At 37.6% G+C, this 23,711-nt stretch overlaps 1 protein-coding gene across 5 annotated transcripts in view; it reads right to left on the reverse strand.

Annotated features, from left to right (window-relative positions):
• CFAP70 (cilia and flagella associated protein 70) overlaps positions 1-23,711 on the reverse strand; it is a 188,363-nt gene that overhangs the window by 47,092 nt on the left and 117,560 nt on the right. For 4 of the 5 annotated variants that reach the window (XM_066242640.1, XM_066242641.1, XM_066242638.1 and 1 more), the window contains 8 exons: positions 22,431-22,564; positions 22,192-22,307; positions 21,782-21,988; positions 9,096-9,254; positions 8,474-8,580; positions 6,200-6,352; positions 5,315-5,476; positions 1,450-1,539 (listed from right to left, as the gene is read on the reverse strand). In XM_066242640.1, the coding sequence (XP_066098737.1) occupies positions 1,450-1,539; positions 5,315-5,476; positions 6,200-6,352; positions 8,474-8,580; positions 9,096-9,254; positions 21,782-21,988; positions 22,192-22,307; positions 22,431-22,564 (1,128 nt within the window). The remainder of the gene's footprint in view (positions 1-1,449; positions 1,540-5,314; positions 5,477-6,199; positions 6,353-8,473; positions 8,581-9,095; positions 9,255-21,781; positions 21,989-22,191; positions 22,308-22,430; positions 22,565-23,711) is intronic. The other variant, XM_066242639.1, reaches the window with a different exon arrangement.

Consider the following 23,711-nt stretch of genomic DNA (forward strand, 5'->3'; position numbering starts at 1 on the left):
CAAATGGGGATGTTTCTAACAGCTACATCCTCTCTGGGAAGGTGGAGCAGCGGGGCATATGGCTCATGTATAAGTGACCATATGCCCTGATTGGCCTGGGACAGTATCTGTGTCCCACTGTAATTATTAATAATAATCTTCTCATTCTCACGAGTGTCTTGTTTGTATGATAAATTACATGATCACCTTATTTAAGCAATAAATATACTGCTCACAAAAATTAGGGGATATTTCAAAATGAATATGAAGCAATAACATATTCCCTGATTTTTGTGAGCAGTATATATATTTGTCATTGCTTTTATATATGTATGAAAAAAGACTGGAGAAAAGTGCATTCAAATGTTAACAGTGCTCACCTGCTTACCACTGAGTGGTGGGATTATGGATACTTTTATGTTTTCTTCAATTTTTGTATCTTACACATTTCTATGATGAACATATACTTTTTATAGTTTAAAAACAGAAATGAAGAAGAAGAGACAAGAAATATATACAATTCTTTTGGTTCAAAGGTAACTACGAAGGTTGTCATTATCATTGTTTAGTAAAAAGGGAAGTTTATGAATAAAGAGCTGATTAAGAAGGAAAGTTTAGCCCGACTGGATGGTGGCGTGGTGGCACAGTGGACAGAGCGTCGGACTGGGATACAGAGGACCCAGGTTCAAGACCCTGAGGTCGCCAGCTTGAGCGCGGGCTCATCTGGTTTGAGCAGAGCTCACCAGCTTGGACCCAAGGTCGCTGGCTTGAGCAAGGGGTTACTCGGTCTGCTGAAGGCCTGCAGTCAAGGCACATATGAGAAAGCAATCAATGAACAACTAAGGCGTCACAAAAAAAACTGATGATTGATGCTCTCATCTCTCTCTGTTCCTGTCTGTCTGTCCCTATCTATCCCTCTCTCTGACTCTCCTCTGTCTCTGTAAAAAAAAAAAAAAATTAAAATTAGGAGAAAAGGAAAGGGATACAATCAAGAATACATGTGAAAAAACTAGACATGAACAGCAGGATGCATGCCTCTTTCAAAGATGAGAGGAAAGGAAGCGTAAGGAGAGTTTGGTGGTAGAGCTGTAGCAGCACCTCCTGAATATGGAAAGGCCATTGAGCTCAATAAATATCCATCAATTTCTTTAACTTAATTGAGTAGATTCATCATATCCCATATCACTTTTTTTCTTACAGATACATTATAAACTTATGAGCTTCTGTACCAAATAACATGAAATTTTTATTATATAACTTCCTGGTTCTGGTTTTTGTGGGAGTTTTAAAGAATGTCTTTTTTTTCTATTTCAGATTGACATTCAGTTTACTAAACAACTCTGAAGAGCAATTTTCATCAGAGAAAACTGCTCTAATTGCCATTTCACTGTCATCCCAAACTTGCAGGGTGTTTGAAAAACCAAGGTCAGCTATATGCACAGGTTTAGTGTCAAGCCCTCATTCTCTTACCCGATAGCAGGCAATTCCCAGTCCGAGCCAGGTAAAGCATGACGGTGATCTCTTACAGGCTTGCAGATAAGTTTTCTTTGCTTTTTCATACTGTAGAAAGAAAGCACCTCTAAGCTATTGTTCTTTTGGAAGCTTCAGACAAGGCATTACTATGATATTGATAGTGCCTCTGCAGTTGCACTCTAGACCAGTGGTAGTCAACCTGATCCCTACCGCCCCCTAGTAGACGTGCCAGCTTTCATGGTGGGTGGTAGTGGAGCAACCAAAGTATAAATAAAAAGATAGATTTAACTATAGTAAGTTGTTTTATAAAGATTTGTTCTGCCAAACTTAGCAAAAATCCAACATAAAGTATTTGGTAAGTAATTATTATTATATGCTTTAACTTGCTGTAAGTTTGCTTCATATATTTTATAAAGTAAAGTTACCTCCCTACTTTATAAATCACCATTACTGTGGAACTGGTGGGCAACTAGAAAATTTTACTACTAACAGAGATACAAAAGTGGGTGGTAGGTATAAAAAGGTTGACTACCACTGCTCTAGACCAATCTAACTTAAATGACTTTTTGAGTTATATGTTTTTATTAAAACTTAATTCTAAGTTTCTTGAAATTTAGTTTTAGGTTCATAGCAAAATTGAGAAGAAAGTTCAGGGATGTCCCATAGATCTCCTGCCCCAACACATGCATAGTCTCCCCACTATCAACATCACCTATCAAAGTGGTACATTTGTTACAACTGATAAACCTATATTGACACTTCATCATCACCCAAAGTCCATACTTTACCTTAGGGTTCATTCTTGGTGTAGTACATTCTATGTGTTGGAACAAATGTGTAATCACATGTATTCCTCAATAGAGTATTTTTTCCTGTCCTATATATTTGCTCTACATATTCATCAGTCCTCTTCCCAACCCATGGAAACCACTGATCTCTTTACTGAATGCATAGTTTTGCCTTTTTCAGAATATATTACAGTTAGAATCATGCAGCACCTAGACCCCTCAGATTGGCTCCTTTCACTTAGTAATATGCATTTAAGTTTTCTTTGTATTTTTCATGGCTTTATAGTTTATTTCCTTTTAGTGCTAAGTAATATTTCATTGTCTGGTTGTACCACAGATTTTTTATCCATTCACCTACTGAAGGGCATCTTTGGTTGCTTCCAAGTTTTGGTCATTATAGATCAAGCTACTGTAAACATCTAAGTGCAGGTTTTGTGTGGATATAAGTTCTCAACTCCTTTGGGTAAATATTAGGAGCACAGTTGTTGCAGAGTTTGGTAAGAATATTTTTAGTTTTGTAAGATATCACCAAACTCTCATCCAAAGGGGCTGCAGCATTTTGCATTCCCACCAGCAATGAAGAGGACTTCCTGTTGCTCCACATCCTTGTCAGCACTAGATGTTGTCAGTGTTCTAGATTTTGGCCAGATCTTGGTTTGTAGTAGTATCTCACTGTTGTTCTAATTTGCATTTCCCTATGGCATATGATGTGGTGCATCTTCTCATATGCTTATTTGCCATATATATATATATCTTATTTGGTGAGGTATCTGTTAAGGTCTTTGACCCAGTTTTAAATCAGATTGTGTTTTTTTTATGATTTTAATTTGTGTTTACATAGATTCAAGTGTCCCCACCCTTGTGTTCCCCTCAACCCCCCTTATGCCCCCTCAGATTGTTTCTTATTGTTGAGTTCTAAGAGTTCTTTGTATATATATTTTAGATAACAGTCCTTTATCAGATATGTCTTTTGCAAATTTCTCTCCCAGTTTGTGGTCTGTCTTCTCATTCTCTTCACATTGTCTTCTGCAGGCCATAAGTTTTTCATTTCAGTGAAGTCTAACTTATCAATTTTTTTTTCATGGCTCATGCCATTGGTGTTGTACCTAAAAAGTCAGCATCATTCACAATGTCATATGCATTTTCTTCTATATTATCTTCTAAAAGTTTTATCATTTGGAATTTTCTACTTAGTTCCATGATCCATTTTGAGTTAATTTTTGAAGGTGTAAGGTCTGTGTCTGGATTTTTTTTTTTTTTTTGCATATGGATGTCCAGTTGTTTCACCACCATTTCTTGAAAAGATTTTCTTTGCTCCATTGTATTGCCTTTGCTCCTATGTCAAAGATAGGTGGACCATATTTATGTGGCTCTATTTCTGGGCTCTCTATTCTATTTCATTAATCTATTTGCCTATTCTTTCACCAATATTGTACTGTCTTGATTATTGTTGTAGTTTAGAGTGAATCTTGTAGTCAGGTAGGGTATCAGTCCTCCATGTTTGTTCTTTTCTTTCAATGTTGTATTAACTATTCTGGGGTTGTATTATATTTTATGTCTATTTTCGGGGAGCTATTACAAGAAGACAGGTAAAAGGAGAAAGATAGATTAAATTAAAGGGCAGACTTTGAGGTAAAAGCAATTCCAAAGATATTTATAGTCTCTTTAAGAGTTGAGGCAAGGAGTTACACAGAAAGTTCTGGGTGACCAGCGATTATCTAAATTCTACCTAGACTTTATGGATTATGCCCTTTCACTTAAAAGTGACATTATGTAGTGGAATGACAGATACAGAACCTCTGAACTAAGGAATATACTTGATAGGGCCTCATTATTCTAAGAGTCTGTTCTCTTGTAAAAAAGAAGCTTTCAAGTAGTACAGGAGGCATTTAGAAAAACTAAAAAACAAACAAACAAAAAACAGGAATAGCCCTAGAAAGACCACTTCTTGTCTTGTATATTCAGTGTGACAGATGGAACTATAGCTGAACCTCAGTGAGTAGCCTACAAACTCCTTGCCTAGTGACTGCATAAGGCAGCAGCTCTGTGAAGATGCAGGTTACAATAACATCAGAAAGCTTTTTCTTATTTACTTCACTTTAGTTTTTCTCTTTCAAACCTATGTAAGCTTTCCTACTTAAATTAGAAGGCACTGTAAAATCCTTGTTGCTGCCTGACCTGTGGTGGTGCAGTGGATAAAGCGTCGGCCTGGAAATGCTGAGGTCGCCGGTTTGAAACCCTGGGCTTGCCTGGTCAAGGCACATATGGGAGTTGATGCTTCCTGCTCCTCCCCCCTTCTCTCTCTCTCTGTCTCTCTCTCTCTCTCTTCTCTCTCTCTCCTTTCTAAAATGAATAAATAAATAAAAAATAAATAAAATCTTTAAAAAAATCCTTGTTGCTGTTGTTTTATTTTAAACATAAAGAGAACTAGGTGTTCTGGGGGGAGAAACAGAATAAAGTCAAAACAAAAGCACGGAATCAAAAGGCTTTTGGACAATGTTGATAACTGTTGAAGTGGGATCATGGGTCCATATTGGTTCATTCTACTATTCTGTTTACTTTGTATGTATTTGAAATTTTCCATTAAATAAAGTTTCTTTTAGAAGGCTTTGGGTCATTTCCTAAAATATGGAGAGGAATTGCTAAAGAGTCAGGTCAGAGTGCCCTATGAAGTGGGGTTAGCCTCAGCTGAATTAAATGTAATCCTTTGTGTTGGGAGGAAGTTTGGAGTATTTTGAAGCCCACAACACTTTGCATTAGTTAAGGTATATTAAGAATATTTCTCTTACTGTTAATAAAGAAAAATAACTAAAATCATTGCTAAAATAAAATTTATTGAGTTTTTAATAACTTCTTAGTATCATAGTGGTTAAAACCACAAACTAGTATGAGACTGTCCATGTTTAAATCCTGTTTCTATTAATTACTGGTTATCTGATGTTGGGCAAGTCACTTGACCTTTTGATACAAAAGTGCCATTATCACATTGCTATTTTTAGTCCACACAGATGTAAATACTTGACTATAGTCAGGTCCCAGACCATGACTGATTTACGTGACTCTCTATCCCTCACCTCTTTCTCTTCCAGATAGATGTGCCCCAGTCGCAGGAAGATGAAGTGCATCTCAGAAGCATCCACCACAAAACTAATGGTTCTCTCATAGCACGCCTTGGCCTCAGCATGATTTCCAGTCAGAAAATAGAGATGGCCCTTCAAACCCCAGACGTTAGGGTTCTGAGAAAGTGAAGAACAGGTAGTACACGGGATGAAGTGGTATTGAAAAGAACATTAATAAGCTTTCTTTAACATTTAAATTTAGATTAAGTCTGCTTTCTCTTAGTCAATTAGAAAGAGGGCCATTCAGTTGCACTGGGAGAGATTCTTCTAGGTCTGCCCTCTCATTTCTTTCTTGCATTCTTCAAAGCCATTTTTGTCTTTGGGGTAAATATTAAGAAAAATATTGAGGCATAACGACAATAGTTTTCACAATGAGAAAAAAGAAGAAGTCCAGAACTTGAAATAAATAAGCTATCTGCTAAAGAGCTCTCCTTATCTTTTTCTCGGCCCTTCACAAAACTCATTATTGCTTAAGAAAAACAAATGGGGGGTTGGGGGAGGGGAGGGGCACAAAGAAAACCAGATAGAAGGTGACAGAAGACAATTTAACTTTGGGGGAGAGGTATACAGCACAATCAAATGTCAAAATAATCTAGAGATGTTTTCTCTCAACATATGTACCCTGATTTATCAATGTCACTGCATTAAATTTAATAAATAAATTAAAAAAAAAAAGAAAAACAAATGGAAGGAAACAGATAGATGAGTAACTGACAACTGATGACCCTCACCTCTGCTAACCAGAACTCTACCTGTGATACGGCATCACCACCACCTCTAAGAATGCCTGCTCACCCCTTCTTCAAACTAAACTGAAGGGGCTCGAGCAAAAGTTATTACCAGGTAGTCCATTTGGGCTGCTTGTTGAAGGTATTCCTCTGCTTTGGTGAAGTCTTTTTTGAGAAGGTGTGTCTGAGCCAGCACCAAGTAATACTCACAGCTGGGGCCTCCTTGAGGGCATAACAGCTCATGTGCAAGCACTCTGTGCACATACTGTAATGAAAAATCTGATTAAAACTTTTTTACTGATTGATTTTAGACAGAAGAGAGAGAAAGGAAGCAGTCTAGGGGAAGAGCAGGAAGCATCAACTTGTTGCTTCTCGTATGTGCCTTGACCAGGGAAGCCAGGGGCTTTGAACCAGCAACCTCAGCATTCCAGGTCAACACTTTATGCACTGTGCCACCACAAATCAGGCTGAAAAGTCAGATTATAAGGAACATGTAAATGGCTGCATTATGTGAGTTCCATAGCTCTTACGGATTGAAGATTTTGTTTCTGATAATAAATAATAAGGAATATATTATAGAACAAAAAGATTATCGACTTCAAAAGGTTAGAGGCTAATTATAAACATTCAGCCCATCATGGTTCCATTACCAGTTATTCACTTAGTCACCAAGTGCAGATTTTTTTTAAGTGAAAGATCGGCAGTATAACACAATGCTGATCTTGCTGATCATCATACTAGATGGGTTTTAACCTGTATTTGTTATACAACACACAAAGATATTTCATTTCCATGTATACATGAGATAACATTTTCAGGCAGCTGTAATTGTAAGGAAACTTAAAGTGAAGCAAAAACCTCCCTTTCTAAAATTCTGGACTCAGGATCTTGGAAACAGTGTCTGTGTTTCTGACACACTCTCAGACAGTTGTTATGTTCATCAGTTTTATACTTAGAGCTATTCTTTATTTTTAACACTACACAACACCTGAAAATTTGACAAAGTCACATGTACTTGATAAGTAGAGGGGAAACCCTTGTTTTCTTTTCTTTCTGTTCCTATCTCAGCCTGTAATACAGAAACTTCCATTAACACTTATACCTTCTTAGGAAATACTGGGGGAGGCTCTGCAGCTCTTCCCTCTACCTGCATTCTGGCTCTTGATATGGGTGACAGGGAGACAGAGTCTATTTCTCTATTGGGAAAGTTTAATGTGGCCAACTCCCACCCAGTTCATCATTCTTGCCCTTTCTTAAATCTGTCCACACTCAAGTGGAGCACACACACAGCAAGATTGGGGCCAGTTCTCTTGGCTCCTGGATCTTGCTCTCTCTCCTATTGTTTGCTTTATGGATATATTTCCTGTTTTCCAGGTAGGAGACAGACATCATAGGATGCTCTTCATAGGCTGTTGTTCTCCAGCTGTTCTACCTCTGACAGGTAAGTCAAACCTGGAACCAGTCACGTCTCCAGTCCAGTTTTTTTGTCTGTTTTGTTTTTAAATTTTAGTTATTGATTTTAGAGAGAGGAGAGAGAGAAAGGAGATGGGGGAGGAGTTCGTATGTGCTTTGATTGGGCTAGCCCAGTGTTCTGAACTGGCAACCTCAGTGTTCCAGGTCAGGCTCCAGCCCAGTTTTACCAATAAAATATTAAGCCTGACTAGTGGTGGCCCAGTGGATAGAGAGAGATGCTGGGCTCCCAGGTTCGAAACCCAAAGGTCACCGGCTTGAGCATGTGCTCATCAGAATTGAGCGCAGGCTTATAGCTTGAGCACAGGGTCACAAACTTGAGCATGGGATCATTGACATGACCCCATGGTTGCTGGCTGGAGCCCAAGGTCACTGGCTTGAGCAAGGGGTCACTGTCTTGGCTGGAGCCCCCAGTCAAGGCACATATGAGAACCAATCAAGGAACAACTAAAGTGCCGCAACTACAAATTGATGCTTCTCATCTCTCTCCCTTCCTGTCCTTGTCTCTGTCTCTCTCTTTCTCTCTCACACACACCAAAAAGTAATATTTTTATCCCCCTATTTAGCAGTGTGTATCTGTTCCAGTTGGTTCCGAACCTGGAAGGGAGGAAAGGTATGATTCAGCTTCTGTGGACCTCCCACACTCACATAATATGAGTCCCCATAATAAAATAACATATTACTCAGAGTCTGAATTTGCTCTGCTGATATAGTATAGGGAGCAGACTTGCAATGAGGTCTTCTGATGTACTTCATAGAGTGTTTCATGCTTGCATGTTCAGCCATAATGTGCTCTCAAAAGCATATTTGATTTCTGTGTCAAACATATTTAAGCTTACAAAAGATACCATTATGAATAGAATAAATAGTTCAGTAAAATATTTCCATTAACTTGCTCTTTTCTAAATATTCTCACCTGCACAGCATTGACCTTCATCAAGAAGCGGATGGTCTCCATGAAGATGGTGGTATGAATCTGGGTAGGCTGTAGAAAAGTCAATGAATCTTGACATTTAGATGTTTCTGAAAATACATGAAAAGATTAGACAATTAGATGTAAAAGAAAAAATGTGCGAAACTCAGACACACTAATGTAGCAGCGAGAGTATTCTAATCTAATATATGAGAAAGATTATATATGGAAAGCAATAGTCCCCAAAGAGGAGATCTCAAAAGTTCTTATGGTTAGTTAGTATACTGGTGGTTCCAAATGCAAGTCAAGTAAGAGAGTTTTTTAAAGTATTCAGATCTTCCTGAATGTGAAAAACAATCTATAGATATACTGGAAATGAAGGATCATTGTTAGAAAATATAGATCTGTAGCTGGCTATTTTTCTGAGCCAAAGAGAAATCCTTGTTTATTGAAAAAGTTGTATTTCAAAGGCTTGCCTCATATGAAAGCACAAAATGACATAAACAAATCAACTTCAAACAAGTTAAAATCGCCATTTCAATAGTCATAGTTGTTTCCATAATTGTCAGTTGTTTCATAGTTTGTTTAGTCCCTCTTTCAATTGGAAATCTTTATTCCTAATTACCTTTTTTTGCTGGTATCTCCTTGACTAATAGGTTAGATGGTTTTTGGCTGATTGGTGGATCCTGAGATAGTACAGACAAAATTGGTTCTTGTGACTGCGACTGAAGTTTGGTGGATACTTCAAGAAATTCACCTAGAGTAGGTAATGGAGCTGCTGATCCTAAATATGTTAAATTTTAGTGAGAAAAGAAAACTCTTGCTACAGTGAATATTAAAAGGTTATTACAGAAGATAAAATACAATCAATTTTCAAAGCATAAAAAACATATACTCCTGAAATATTGTATGGACAGACTTGTTTTGCAGACTTTTTACATTTCTGAATAATTTAAAGAGTACAAACTAAACTGATAGCACAACTTCTGTCACTATAACTCCTAATTCAACCCCACTGCTAGCTCAAGTCATGATAATGTCAAACAGATACCTATTATAAAAGTTATATGTTAGATCTAGAATTTCAAATATCCTGATGAAAAGATTAATATATTTTAGATAATATTAAAATCCCTGAATAAAGGAATTCTAATCATCTTATTTCATGTTTAATAATAGTTAATAATAATAATAATGCCACCTGGCCAGTTAGCTCAGTTGGTTAGAGCGTGGTGCTAATAATAATAATAATAATAATAATGTAGCTGTGTCTGACCTGTAGTGCCACAATGCATAAAGCATCAACCTGAAATGCTGAAGTCACTGGTTCAAAACCCTAGGCTTCCCTGGTCAAGGCATATATGGGAGTTGATGCTTCCTGCTCCTTCTTCCTTCTCTCTCTCTCCCTCCCTCCTCTCTCTAAAAATGAATAAATAAAATCTAAAAAAAGATATCTTTAAAAAACATAATCATGTAGCTGTATTTGATCATGACCATATGCCAGGTATTATACTAGCAATTTTAATGTAAAATCTCATTTTTTACAACATTATGAGATATTTTACATACTATGCTCCTTTGAACCAAGTGAATTACTGAGAAGTTAAATAATTTGCTGAAGCTCTTAAACATGCTTTGCTGCCTCTCAAGTACTGTTTGGCCAATACAAATAAAAAGCAATGCCAGGCAGAAAATGAGTAGTGCAAGCTGGCTCCAAATTAGAAGAGGTCACTAAGCTAGAGAAAAAGATATGACCCTGAAAAATGGGTAGAAGGGTAGAAATTGTATTCAGTAGTCCCTCATCTATCATGGGGGTTAGGTTACAGAATCCGCTATGATAGGTGAAAATCCGTGAAGTAGTAACCTTATATTTGTTTTATTATTTATTTTATTATTGTATATTTTAAGCCTTTTTAAACCCTCCCCACACTCTTATAAACCTTTCCCACACTCTTATAAACACTTCCTATGCTCTAAAACACTTTTTACACTCTTAAAGTTACACAATTTTAACAACATATAAAATTCTACATGGGAACTCACCAGTGAATATACAGTAATATTCTTTTAATATATTTTAATTAATATTTTATATTGTTTTTAAATTTTTATGCTAGAAAATTCTTATTTTACAACAAAAATAATTAAAACAATAAATATGTAAAAATACCTATATACTGCAAAATCCCTGCAATATAGCAAAAAATCTGCAATACAAAATTAGATATATACCCTTATACAATTTTAAAATCCACGATACAGTGAGATCGTGAAAAGTGAACCACAATATGGTGAGGGACAATTGTAGATAAGAGAGGTGGGCATTCAAGGCTGGGGGCCACTGGTGAAAGCATGGATGTAGTGTGCTAATTTATTTTACAGAGTATTGAGGATTGCATAGAGAAAATTAAAAGGTAGGTTGGGGCTATGCTGTATTGATATTTGAATACTAGGATTTTTCTTTTATAGGCAAAAGAAGAGGGTTACAATGAAGAGTATTGAGCAGAAAAATTAGAGGATGAAAGTAGTATTTTGAAGATTACTATAACAGTACGTTGTAGCAAGGAGAGTAAAATGTGGATAGAGCGTTACCATTGGTGGCACAGTGGATTGAGTGTCCAGCACACCCCAGGTTTGAAACCCTGAGATCCCTGGCTTGAGAGCAGACTCACCAGCTTGAGCACAGGGTCACCAGCAATGAGTGTTGGATCATAGACATGATCCCTTGGTCTCTGGCTTGAGCCTAAAGGTCACTGGCTTGAAGTCCAAGGTCGCTGGCTTGTGCAGAGGGTCACCAGTTCAGCTGGAGCCTCCTCCCCATTGATCAAGGCCCATATGAGAAGCAATCAATGAACAACTAAACTGACAGACTACGAGTTGATGCTTCTCATCTCATCTCTCTCCCTTCCTATCTGTCTCTCTCTTACACACACACACACACACACACACACACACACTATGGATGGAGACAAAGAGGTTTGTAATAAGACTGTTACAAGAGGATGGACATCTGGTAATAGACATGGAGAGTAGTAGAAATCTAAAGGAAAGATGTAAGGAACATTTTGAAGGAGAACCAACTGGTCTCCGGAATTAACCTGACATAGGGATGGGGGAAGCTGATGCAAGAAAGAGGCGCAGGGTTGGCATCCTGAGCTTGAGTGACTAATGTAAAGATGCAGAGTCAATTTAGAGGATAAGGAGATGAGTTTACTAATAGAATAATCCAGCTACTGGTTTTTGGGGGGGATGTCAGGGTTAAAAATAGATATTTGAGAGTTATCAGTAATGAAATGGAAGCTGTGAGGATAAGTGGCCTCTTAGAAAGTAAGACTGTATCATTGGAAAATGATTATATCTAATGAGTGTGACAAGAAAAAGAAGCTAACAAATGAAACCCAAACTGTCAGAGATGTAGGAGGCATTCAAACTTGTATTTTAGGAAGAAGCATGGTTAAACACTGCAGACTGATCACTGAAGGGTAAGTGATGATCTTAATGAAAAAAAAAGTTAATATTCAGCTTTTCTGGGATAGAATTGATAAATGACAGCATTCACTTTTAAGTATATATTTCAATGCATTTTAATAAATATATACACTTATGTAATCACTATCACAATGTTACAAAAGATTTCTCATACCCCAAAGAGCTCGCCTGTGCTCTTTGCAGTTAATTCCCAACTCCCTGCTCAAGGCAACCACTGATCTGCTTTCTGTCGATATAAATTAGTTTTGCTTTTTCTAGAATTTAATACAAATGAAATCACACAGTATGTATTCTTTTGCATTTGGCTTATTCACTAGTATAATGTTTTTGAAGTTCACCCATGTTGAGTATATCAGTAGTTTGTTTCTTTTTATTGCTGTGTGGTTTTTGATTGAGTGGTTATAAGAAACTTTATTAACCATTTACCTATCTATAGGTGACTGGGTTATTTCCAGTTTTGTCTACTATAAATAAATGTTATGAAGATTTGTGTATAAATCTTTGCAAGGATGTATATTTCCATTTCTCACACCTAGGAGTAAAGTTGCTGGCACAAGTATGTTTAACTTTATTTTAAATTGCCTGAATTGTCTTCTTGGGAGAGTTGTTCTTTGCAAATATCTTCTCCCATTCAGTTGATTGCCTTTTCGTTGATGATTTCTTTTTCTGTGCAGAGCTTTTTAGTTTGATGTAGTCCCATTTCTTTTTTTTCTTATTATTTTTTTTTGAGAGAGAGAGGAAGAGAGAGTGAGAAGCATCATCTCATAGTTGTTTCACTTTAGTTGTGCATTGATTGCTTCCCCTATGTGCCTTGACATTGGCCCTGGGGCTCAACCAAGCCAGCAACCTTGAGATCATGTTGAATATCCTGTTCTCAAGCCAGTGACCTCACACACAAGCTGTGTGTTCAAGCCAGCAACCTTGGGGTTTTGGACCAGCAACCTCAGCATTCCCGGTGGAAGCTCTTTCTACTATTCCTTTATTTTTACTTTTATTTCTCTTGCCTTTGAGTTCAAATTCATAAAATTCTCTCTAAGACTTAAGTACGTAAGTTTAGTACTTATGATCAGTAGGTGGGATTTAAATAAATAATGTAACAACCAGTTCTTTGCCCTAATGACCATTTTAAGTATAAAAAATGATATATCAAAAGGCAATTTATGCCCTGGCCGGTTCGCTCAGCAGTAGAGCGTCGGCCTGGCGTGTGGGGGACCCGGGTTCGATTCCTGGCCAGGGCACATAGGAAAAGCGCCCATTTGCTTCTCCATCCCCCCCCCCTCCTTCCTCTCTGTCTCTCTCTTCCCCTCCCGCAGCCAAGGCTCCATTGGAGCAAAGATGGCCCGGGAGCTGGGGATGGCTCCTTGGCCTCTGCCCCAGGCGCTAGAGTGGCTCTGGTCGCGGCAGAGCGACACCCCGGAGGGGCAGAGCATCGCCCCCTGGTGGGCAGAGCGTCGCCCCTGGTGGGCGTGCCGGGTGGATCCCGGTCGGGCGCATGCGGGAGTCTGTCTGACTGTCTCTCCCCGTTTCTAGCTTCAGAAAAATATAAAAATTTAAAAAAAGAAAAAGAAAAAAAGAAAAAAAAGGCAATTTATTATTTCATGCATTTAATACTTAAATAAGAACAATATAAGAGGTACTCAAAACTAGATTGTTATAAGAAAGAGTTTTAAAATATTAATGAAAAAATATTAAATAATATCTGACAGACAACAATAAAACTGTTAAGATATTTCCATATTGCTTCTTTTTTTTTTAATTCAGTGAGAGGAAGGGAGGCAAAGACAGACTCCCACATGTGCCCTGACTGGGTTCCACCTGGCATGCCCACTGGGGAACGATGCTCTGCCCATCTAGGGCGTTGCTCTGTTGCTGAGCAACTGAGTTCTTCTTAGCAACTGAGGTGGAGGCCATGGAGCCATCTTTAGCGCCCAGGGCCAACTTGCTCCAATTGAGCCCTGGCTGCAGGAGGGTGGGGGACAGAGAGAAAGAGAAGCAAGAAGGGGAGGGGTGGAGAAGCAGATGACTGCATCTCCTGTGTGCCCTGACCAGGAATCGAACCCTGGAGGACATCTACACGCCAGGCCAATGCTCTATCACTGAGCCAACCATCCAGGACAATATTGCTTCTTGACTGGCATCCTCACTTGCAATTTTTTTCACCTATGGACAGAATGAACATTACTACGGGCGCTTCAATACACTGTTGTGCAGATGAACGTTAAAAAAGAGTAAGGAATGTAAATTTGTGATTTTCACATTTGCCATTTTAACAATTGATTTACTGAACTCAACAAAAAACTAGGTATTAGTTCTGCTGAACTGGTGCTAACTGGCTGAATCTCACCACTGCCTATGACAATGCACTGTGGAGAGGCTGTTACATTGAGTGGGACACTTGAAAACATACAACACAATATGTTAAAAAATAAAACTTAGTACCTAGGTTTTCATCTATGTAATTTATTATTCCAGTTCTTATATTTAGGTCTTTGATCCATTTTTAGTTAATGTTTGTATATGGTGACAGATAGTATTTAGTTTCATTATTTTGGATGTGGCTTTTCAGTTTTCCCAGCGCCAATTATTAAAGAGGCTTTCTTTTCTTCATTGTATGTGTTTGGCTCCTTTGTTAAAAATTACTTGCCCAAATACATGTGGGTTTATTTCTGAGCTCACAATTTTGTTCTATTGTCTGTATGTCTGTTTTTCTGCCAATACTATGCTGCTTTGATTATTGTTGCTTTGAAGTGTAATTTGAAGTCAGAGGATCTGATGCTTCCAGTTTTGTTCTTTTTTTTTCTCAGGATTGTTTTGCCTATTTGGCATCTTTTGTGGTTCCCTACAAATTTGATGATTTTTAAATTCTATTTCTTTTTCTAAAAAATGCCATTCAGATTTTGATGAGGATTGCATTAAATCTGTAGATTGCTTTGGGTAATATGGCCATTTTAACACTGATGATGATCAACAGATATATGAAAAGATGCTCAATTTCATAGCTATTCAGAAAATTCAAAACTACAATGAGTAATACTCTTTCACACTTGTCATAATGACTAATATCAACAAGACAAGTAAAAATAAGTGTGGGAGAGGCTGTGGGAAAAAAGGAACATTCATTCACTGCTGGAGAGAACATAAATTGCTACAACCACTATGGAAAACCATCTGTAGGTTCCTCAAAAAATTAAGAGTAGAGTTACAATGTGATCCAGCCATCCCTCTTCTGTACCTACCCCAAAATTTGAAAACACTTATTCTTAAAGATATATCTAACCCTATGTTCATTGCAGCATTATTCATGGTAGCCAAGACATGGAAACAATAAAGTATCCTGTATAGATGATTGGGTAAAGAAAAGATGGTACATATATACACAATAGAATATTACTCAGCCACAAGGAAAAATGATATACTGTTATTTGTGACAGTATGGATGCATCTTGAGAATATCACACTAAGCAAAATAAGTCAGACAGAAAAAGTCAAGAACCATATGATTTCACTCATATATGAGCTATAAAACTGAAAGCAACAAATGAACAAACAAGACAAATAAACAGAAACTTGTAGACACAGACAAAAGTATGGTGGTTACCAGGCAGAAAGGGGGGTAGGAGAGAGGTAGTAGAGGTTAAAAGGGGTCAAATACATGGTTATGGACCCATGCCGGTGGCTCAGGGGATAGTGTCAATGCAGTGTATAGAAGCCCCAGGTTCGATTCCCAGTCAGGGCACACAGAAGAAGCGACCATCTGCTTCTCCCTCCTCCGCTCTCCCTCTTCTCTCTCCTTTCCCTTCCCACAACAGTGGCTCAGTTGTGGCCCCTGAGCACTGAGGATAGCTTCATTGAAGCACATCAGCCTCAGGAGCTAAAAATAGCTCAGTATTTGAGCATCGGACCCAGATAGGGTTACAAGATGGATCCTGGTGGGGGCCTATGTGGGAGTCTGCCTCACTATCTCCCCTCCTCTCAACTAAAAAATTAAATAAATAAAAATTAAAAAGAATAAGCCCTGGCTGGCTGGCACAGGGTTAATACATCGGCCCAGCATGTGCAAGTCCTGGCTTTGATTCCCAGCCAGGGCACACAGGAGAAGTGCCTGTTTCTCCACCTTTCCCCCTCTCCTTTCTCTCTGTCTTTCTCTTCCCTTCCCATAGTCAAGGCTCCATTGGAGCAAAGTTGGCCCAGGTGCTGAGGATGGCTCCACGGCCTCCACCTCAGGCACTAGAATGGCTCCAGCTGCTATGGAGCAATGCCCCAGATGGGCAGAGCATTAGATCCTGTTTGGGCACATGCGGGAGTGTCAGTCTGCCTCCTCGCTTCTCACTTCAAAAAAATACAAAAAAAAAAATTAAAAAGAATAAAAACTAAAACTACCTGGCATTCCCACTAGAAATGTTTGAGAATTCCAGTTATTCCATCTTCTTACCATAACTTGTTCAATCTTCATCAATCTTCTTTTTATTTTTAAGGTTCTATTTTATTTTAAAATTTATTTATTTATTTATTTATTTTAGACAGCAGAGAGAGAAAGAGAGAGAGAGAAAGTGGAAGGAGCAGGAAGTATCAACTTCCATATGTGCCTTGATCAGGCATGCTCAGGGTTTCAAACTGGCAACCTCAGCGTCCCAGGTCAATGCTTTTTTCCACTGTCACCACAGGTCAGACCCATTCATCTTCATTTTAGCTGTTCTAGTGGTAAATTGCATTGATTTTCAAATGTAAATCCAAACTTACAATCTCACTTGGATTTGATAGATTATCTTTTATATATGTTGCTAAAATTGATAGGCTAATATTTTTCAAGAATTTTTGTGTGTAGGTTCATGAAGGTTATTGGTATGTAGTTTTCTTGAGATGGATTTGTCTGGTTTTGATCTCATGATGATAATTATCCTCAAACTTCAATAATGGAAATATTCCCTCTTCTATAAGTTTGTAGTAGGAAGAGAGTACACCTGGAGTTTTTCTTTGTGAGAAGTTTTTAATTATACATTTAATGTTCTTAGGAAATAAAGGGCTATTTATATTTTCTCTCTCTTTTTTCTGGAGTAAGCTTTGTATGTCTGTCAAGGTATTTACATTTTATCTAAGTTATCAGATTTGTTGATGTTAAGTTGTTAATAATTTTCCTTTATTATCTTTCTAATATCTATAAGATTAGCAGTGGTGTCCTTTTTCATTCCTGATAGTGGAACAACATATCTTCTCTTTTTTTCTAGTAAAATTTGTCAATTTAATTGATCTTTTCAAAGAATTTGCTTTTGGTTTCATTAATTTTCTCAGTTCTTAGATGCTCTTTATTACATTGATTTTGACTCTAAATTTTATTATTTTAGGACTCTCTCTGGCATTGAACTGATGAGTGAAATAACACTTGTGCTTTTCATCATTATAACCTGAAAAGATTTGCAAAGTATAGGGACAGGCTGACTCCACACTACCTGAGAAAACTTTTACTAAAGTGGCAGCAGCACTAAAGACTTATTAAGGTAGCTCCTATGGACCTGTGTGCTTCTTGTACAGGATCTTGTACAGTAACAACAAAGGACTTACAGCAATACAATCTGAATGTATAGCCTGTCAGGCTATATCTGGGAGGCTGTAGGTGCCCTCTGAATATGTAGCACTGTGAGGGAAAGGCTCCTGTGTGCTGAAACAGGTCAGTAGCTCACTGATTGGGATATAGTAATCTATGAGCTCAAAATTGAGGTGCTATTAGTAAGAAGGAACCTATCACCAAGCCCCACAGATATTGCTCCTGTCAAAGAAAAGAAAATCCTCCCGAAACACATATCCTTCCCTTTCTTACAGGAAATTCAGCTCTATTATAATCGATAGGACCACCATCATACTCATAGCTGTAGTCTATGGAGCCAGGACTGATAACAAACATCGTTATGCAGCACATGACTGTATAACATATTATTGAAGGTAATAAAAAGACATGCATAGAATAAAGATTGGAGGGGTAAGGTAATCCTATCATTATTGGCAGATGATATGATAATCATATTTGAGAAAAAATAATAGACTTAATTTATTAAATCAATGAGTCAAACAAGTTTGTTATATGCAAGTTAAATCTAAAAAAAAATAGTATACAATAAAATCTAAAATGTAAAAAATCAATAGCATACACTAAAAAAATACCAGTAATAACCAATTAGAAAATATAAAAATAAGATCCTATTATGATAGCAATGGAATCTATAAAATATTTATGAATTACTTATACAGGGCCTCATTGAGAAAAATGGTAAAACTTTAATAAAGTACATAAAATATGATCTGAGTAAATGAAGAGATCTTAACATACTTGAATGGAATGGTAAATCATATACACATATTAATTATCCCTAAATTAATCTATAAATTCAACACAGCCCAAATAAAAATTTAAACTGTTTTTATACACTTGATAAACTCACTATAAAATCCATATAGATGAATAAAGGTCCATGAATAGGTAAGTCATGTATGAAAAGGCAAGTAAATTAAAGAACCTGATATACTAGATATTAAGGCATATAATAGCATAGCAATTAAAAGAGTGGGATATTATTTTAAGATCAGACAAAAAGGACAGAAGCGAGAGCTCAAAGACATATATCCCATCAATCTAAGAAGAAAATATGATTGCTTAATTAATAATTTTGACAAAAATAGATCTCTATTTGGAGAAAAATAAAATTGGATGCCTACCTACTATAACATTCAAAGATAAAATCCTGATAAAGATCTAAATGTAAAATTAAGACAATATAGTTAGTTGAACAGAAAACTTGAGGGAAGAAGAATTACTAAAACAGAAATTCAAAGGCACAAAACTATAGAGGATAAAGGAAGTTACATAACACAATTAACTAAATCCAATTGATATCTATAGAAAAATCTCCTCAACAACAGCAGAATATACATTTTTTTTCAAGTGTTTATGAAACATTTAACAAGATAGATCAAATGCTGGACCATAAAACAAGTCAAAATAAACTTAAAAGAGCAGACTTGTGGTGGCGCAGTGGATAATGCGTCAACCTGGAAATGCTGAGGTCGCCGGTTCGAAACCCTGGGCTTGCCTGGTCAAGGCACATATGGGAGTTGATGCTTCCAGCTCCTCCCCCCTTCTCTCTCTCTGTCTCTCTCTCTCCCTCTCTCTCTCCTCTCTAAAAATGAATAAAGAAAAAAAAAGATTAAAATAAACTTAAAAGAATCCAAGTCATACAAAGTATGGTTTCTTTCTTTTTTTTGAGGAGGGAGATAGAGAGAAAGACTCCCTCATGTGACCTGACTAGGATCCACCTGGCAACCCCCAGTCTGAAGCTGATGCTCACATCAACTGAGCTATCTTCAGTGCCTGAGGCCAATACTCAAACCAACTGAGCCACTGGCTGTGAGAGGAGAAGAGAGAGAGAAGAGGGAGAGGGAGGGGGGAGAAGCAAATGGCCACTTCTCATGTGTGCCCTGACCAGGGATTGAACTTGGGATGTCCATATGCAGTGCAAACACTCTATCCACTGAGCCAACTGGCCAGGGCCATACAAAGTATGATTTCTAATTATGATGAAATTAAATGAGAAATGAAAAAACAAAGATATATGAAAAAATTCCCAATTACGTATTTAGAAAATAAAAAACATACTGCTAAATAACCCATGATTCCAGCCATTCAACTCCTATGTATATATTTATCCAAAAGAAATAAAAGCATATGTCCATACAAATGAGTATCCATCACTTTATTTTAATAGTCCCAAACTGAAAACAACTAAAATGTCTATAAATAGGTAAATAGGTAAACATATTGTAGTATATTCATATAATGGAATACTATGTAGCAATATAAAGGGATTATTAGCTCCTGGTATAGGCAAAAGCATGCTTGAATCTCAAAGTAATTATACTTATTGTGAAAAAGTCAGACAAAAAAGAATACATACTGTGCAATTCTATTTAATTCTAGAAAGTCTTAAAAATTCTAAATTTTTCTAGAATTTCAAAATTCTAGAACATGCAAATTCATCTATGGTAGACAGAATCTAATTGGTAGTTGTCTGGCAATGGGAGCAAGAAAAAAGGAATGCAAATGGGGACAAGGGAAGCTATGGGGATTTTGGATATGTTCATTATCTTGATTGTGGTGATATTTTCATGGGTGTGTTCATATGTCAAAATTTATCAAATTATACATTTAAATATGCACAGTTTAAATAATGTCAATTATACCTCAAGCAAACTGTTAAAAATATATGCATACAAAGTAACAATATGTAAAAATATATAAACAAAACAATACTTGCAAGAAATACATAAATAAAAATACACATATTAAACACAGTAGAATGACTGATTACCTAAAGTAGAGAAAAGGAGAATGGCAATGAATAACAGGACAAGGAAATACAAATAAATAAAAAATTTAAGAATCACAGGAGAGGGACCTTACATATTGGGGAAGGGTAGGGAGAGAAATTTACTCTACTAGAATAATACACCTACTAAGGGTGCACAGAGACAGTAAATTCTCTAAGACAAAAAAACCTTGAAAATCAACAGTAAAAGCTCCAGACTTTCAATCATGTAAGTGAAGAAATATTTTGGAAGATTCTTCCCTGGCATCCCTGGAAAAACTCAAAACTCCACCTATTCATTCATTTCATAAATATTTACTGAATACCTAGTGTAGTGGTACCTGACACACGAGTTTAATTAGTTTCATGGCCAAGCTCGTGACTCAATTTGCTTGTGTGTCAAATTGAATTTCCCCATTTAAATTAATGGGAATGCAATTAATCCATTCCGGCCCCCAAAAACCACACAAATTTTTTGTTTTATATGCTTTTAAATAAGAAAATGTATTTTATAAATAACAAATACATATAAATATATAATACATAATAAGAGAGAATGTAAAGAAATAAACTGGTTTATGAAGTGTATTTACCTTCAAGGTCAGGTGAAGATGCTGGTGGAGTGGGGAGACTGGCGGAGGAAGTTTTCATTTCGTGTGCTATCGCTAAACATAACTTACTCTCCACACACTTAACACTACATTTAATTTCAAAATTTAACTTACACACTACGTATGATATGTAACTTTATTGCTAAACTTAATTGCTATTTTTTTACTTTGCCCAAGAATCATCATTTTCTTCACTGACTTTTGGCTTTTTTTTTTTTTTTTTTTTTACAGGGACAGAGAGAGAGTCAGAGAGAGAGACAGACAGACAGGAACGGAGAGAGATGAGAAGCATCAATTATCAGTTTTTTGTTGCAACACCTTAGTTGTTCATTGATTGCTTTCTCATATGTGCCATGACCGGGGGCCTTCAGCAGACCTAGTAACCCCTTGCTCGAGCCAGCGACCTTGTTCCAAGCTGGTGAGCTTTTTTGCTCAAGCCAGATGAGCCCGCACTCAAGCTGGCTCCCTCGGGGTCTCGAACCTGGGTCTTCCGCATCCCATTCTGACACTCTATCCACTGCGCCACTGCCTGGTCAGGCTGACTTTTGGCTTTTTCGCGACATTTTCCTCGCTTTCACTTAGAGGCCGTTTCAACAAAAAACTTTCTATGGAAGTTTGTTTCTTCCTCCCTTTCAGAATGTTTGGTTGTTCATCTATTGGAGGGTGGCAGAAGCTCATGATTCAAATATCCGCTTGTGACTTAAAGCAAAAAATCCCGCAAGTGACTGCTCATCTCTCAAATTGCTCGTGATTTAAAGTGCTCGTGTGTCAAGGTACCACTGTATGTGCCTGATTCTATTCATAAAGCCAATAATTTTTCCTAATAGCCACTAATCATCTCTATTCCTTGGTCCTACCTGTTGGGGCTTCCACCTTGATTGCTGTTGTAGAAGAAACACTGGTGATTCCCAAAGGGCCTAAACTGGATTCTACTTTCCTTCCTTCAACGTATTCTACGGCGCCAGTGCTCTTCTGCTTCGTTACTCGCGCCTGAAGCTGTTTGGAGGCCTCGTGAAATGCCATTTCCATTCGAATATCATTGCTTTGAATTTCATAGTATAAACCTGATGAAAGTAAGATGCTGAAATAAATGTGACTAATTTGCCACCATCATCTACGGAAGAATTGTAATATTTCACTTACATTTCCCACATTTTTATCAAAATTTAAGAACGACATACATAAACAGCCATTAAAGAGTGGAAAGTCAAAGGGAGAAACTTATAATGGAATAAAAACACATTCAAGTCACAGGAAAAGATCATACCAAGTAAAGTCCAGGCTACAACATTGGTTGGTTCCAAGCAAGTAGCATCCTCAAAGAAAATTTCTGCCTGCTCATAGTTCTCCATTAGGACAGCCAGGATACCACACAGCAACAAGCTGGGAAGAGACCACCAACATGATTAATAAATAACATGATCCTATTTCAGAGTCATGGAATCAAGACAACTTCATATAGATGCTTATCTGCTCCTACTCACTCCCATCTCCCTTCACACATACCTGTGGATATGATTCTGGTTGAGGGAAAGGGCTTTCCGAAAACACTCCTGTGCTTTGATGTTGTCCTCAGTTAGGAGGCAGAAAGCACCATAGTCCAGCCAGTGTTCCAGGTTCTGGGGCTCACGAACCAACCTCTACCGTATGAAGTATCAGGAGGACCAAGGTTATTGTGGCACTATGTCATATTTTTAAATGTACATAACATCACACAGAAGCACTCCATTAATATTACAAGCTCTCTGAAAGCAGAAACTATTACTTTGTTTTTGCTTACCACTGTACTCTGAATGCCTAGTACAGTCAATGTTCTGGCTTATAGGAAAAGTCAATAAATACTTGTAGAAATAATCTAAAATTTGATTCCTTTCTAGTGTTGGTGTTCTGGTCACTATAACCTCATTCAATTACTTGGGAACCTAAATATCAATTTTATGGTTCATTTTAAAGATTCATATGTAATCATTTCTGTCATAGTCTTGAAATGGCAAATGTAAGTTTATTTACAAATATGTAAAAAAAAGAACCTTGTAATAAGTAAAAACTACAAAATATTGCTAAAAGAAATTAAAACAGATGTAGCCCTGGCAGGTTGGCTCAGCGGTAGAGCGTCGGCCCAACATGTGGAAGTCTCAGATTCAATTCCAAGCCAGGGCACACAGGAGAAGTGCCTATCTGCTTCTCCACTCTTCCCCCTCTTCTTTCTCTCTGTCTCTCTCTTCCCCTCCCACAGCCAAAGCTCCATTGGAGCAAAGTTTGCCTGGGCGCTGAGGATGGCTCTGTGGCCTTTGCCTCAGGCACTAGAATGGCTCTGGTTGTAATGGAACAACGCCCCATATGTGCAGAGCATTGCTCCCTGGTGGGCATGCTGGATGGATCCCAGTTGGGCACATGTAGGAGTCTGTCTGTCTGCCTACTCGCTTCTCACAAAAAAAGATAAGTAAATAAATAAATAAATAAATAAGATGTAAATAAATGGAAACACATCACACATTCATGGATTGGAAAACTTAGTATGTTAAGATGTCAATATTACCCAAATCAATTTACAGATTCAAAGCAATCTCTATCAAAATCCCAATTTTTTTTTTTTTTTTTTTTGCATTTTTCTGAAGCTGGAAACAGGGAGAGACAGTCAGACAGACTCCCGCATGTGCCCGACCGGGATCCACCCGGCACGCCCACCAGGGGGCGATGCTCTGCCCACCAGGGGGCGATGCTCTGCCCATCCTGGGCGTCGCCATGTTGCGACCCTCCTGGGTGTCGCCATGTTGCGACCAGAGC

The sequence above is a fragment of the Saccopteryx bilineata genome, chromosome 9 (assembly GCF_036850765.1).
Source record: "Saccopteryx bilineata isolate mSacBil1 chromosome 9, mSacBil1_pri_phased_curated, whole genome shotgun sequence".
Classification (NCBI taxonomy): Eukaryota; Metazoa; Chordata; class Mammalia; order Chiroptera; family Emballonuridae; genus Saccopteryx; species Saccopteryx bilineata.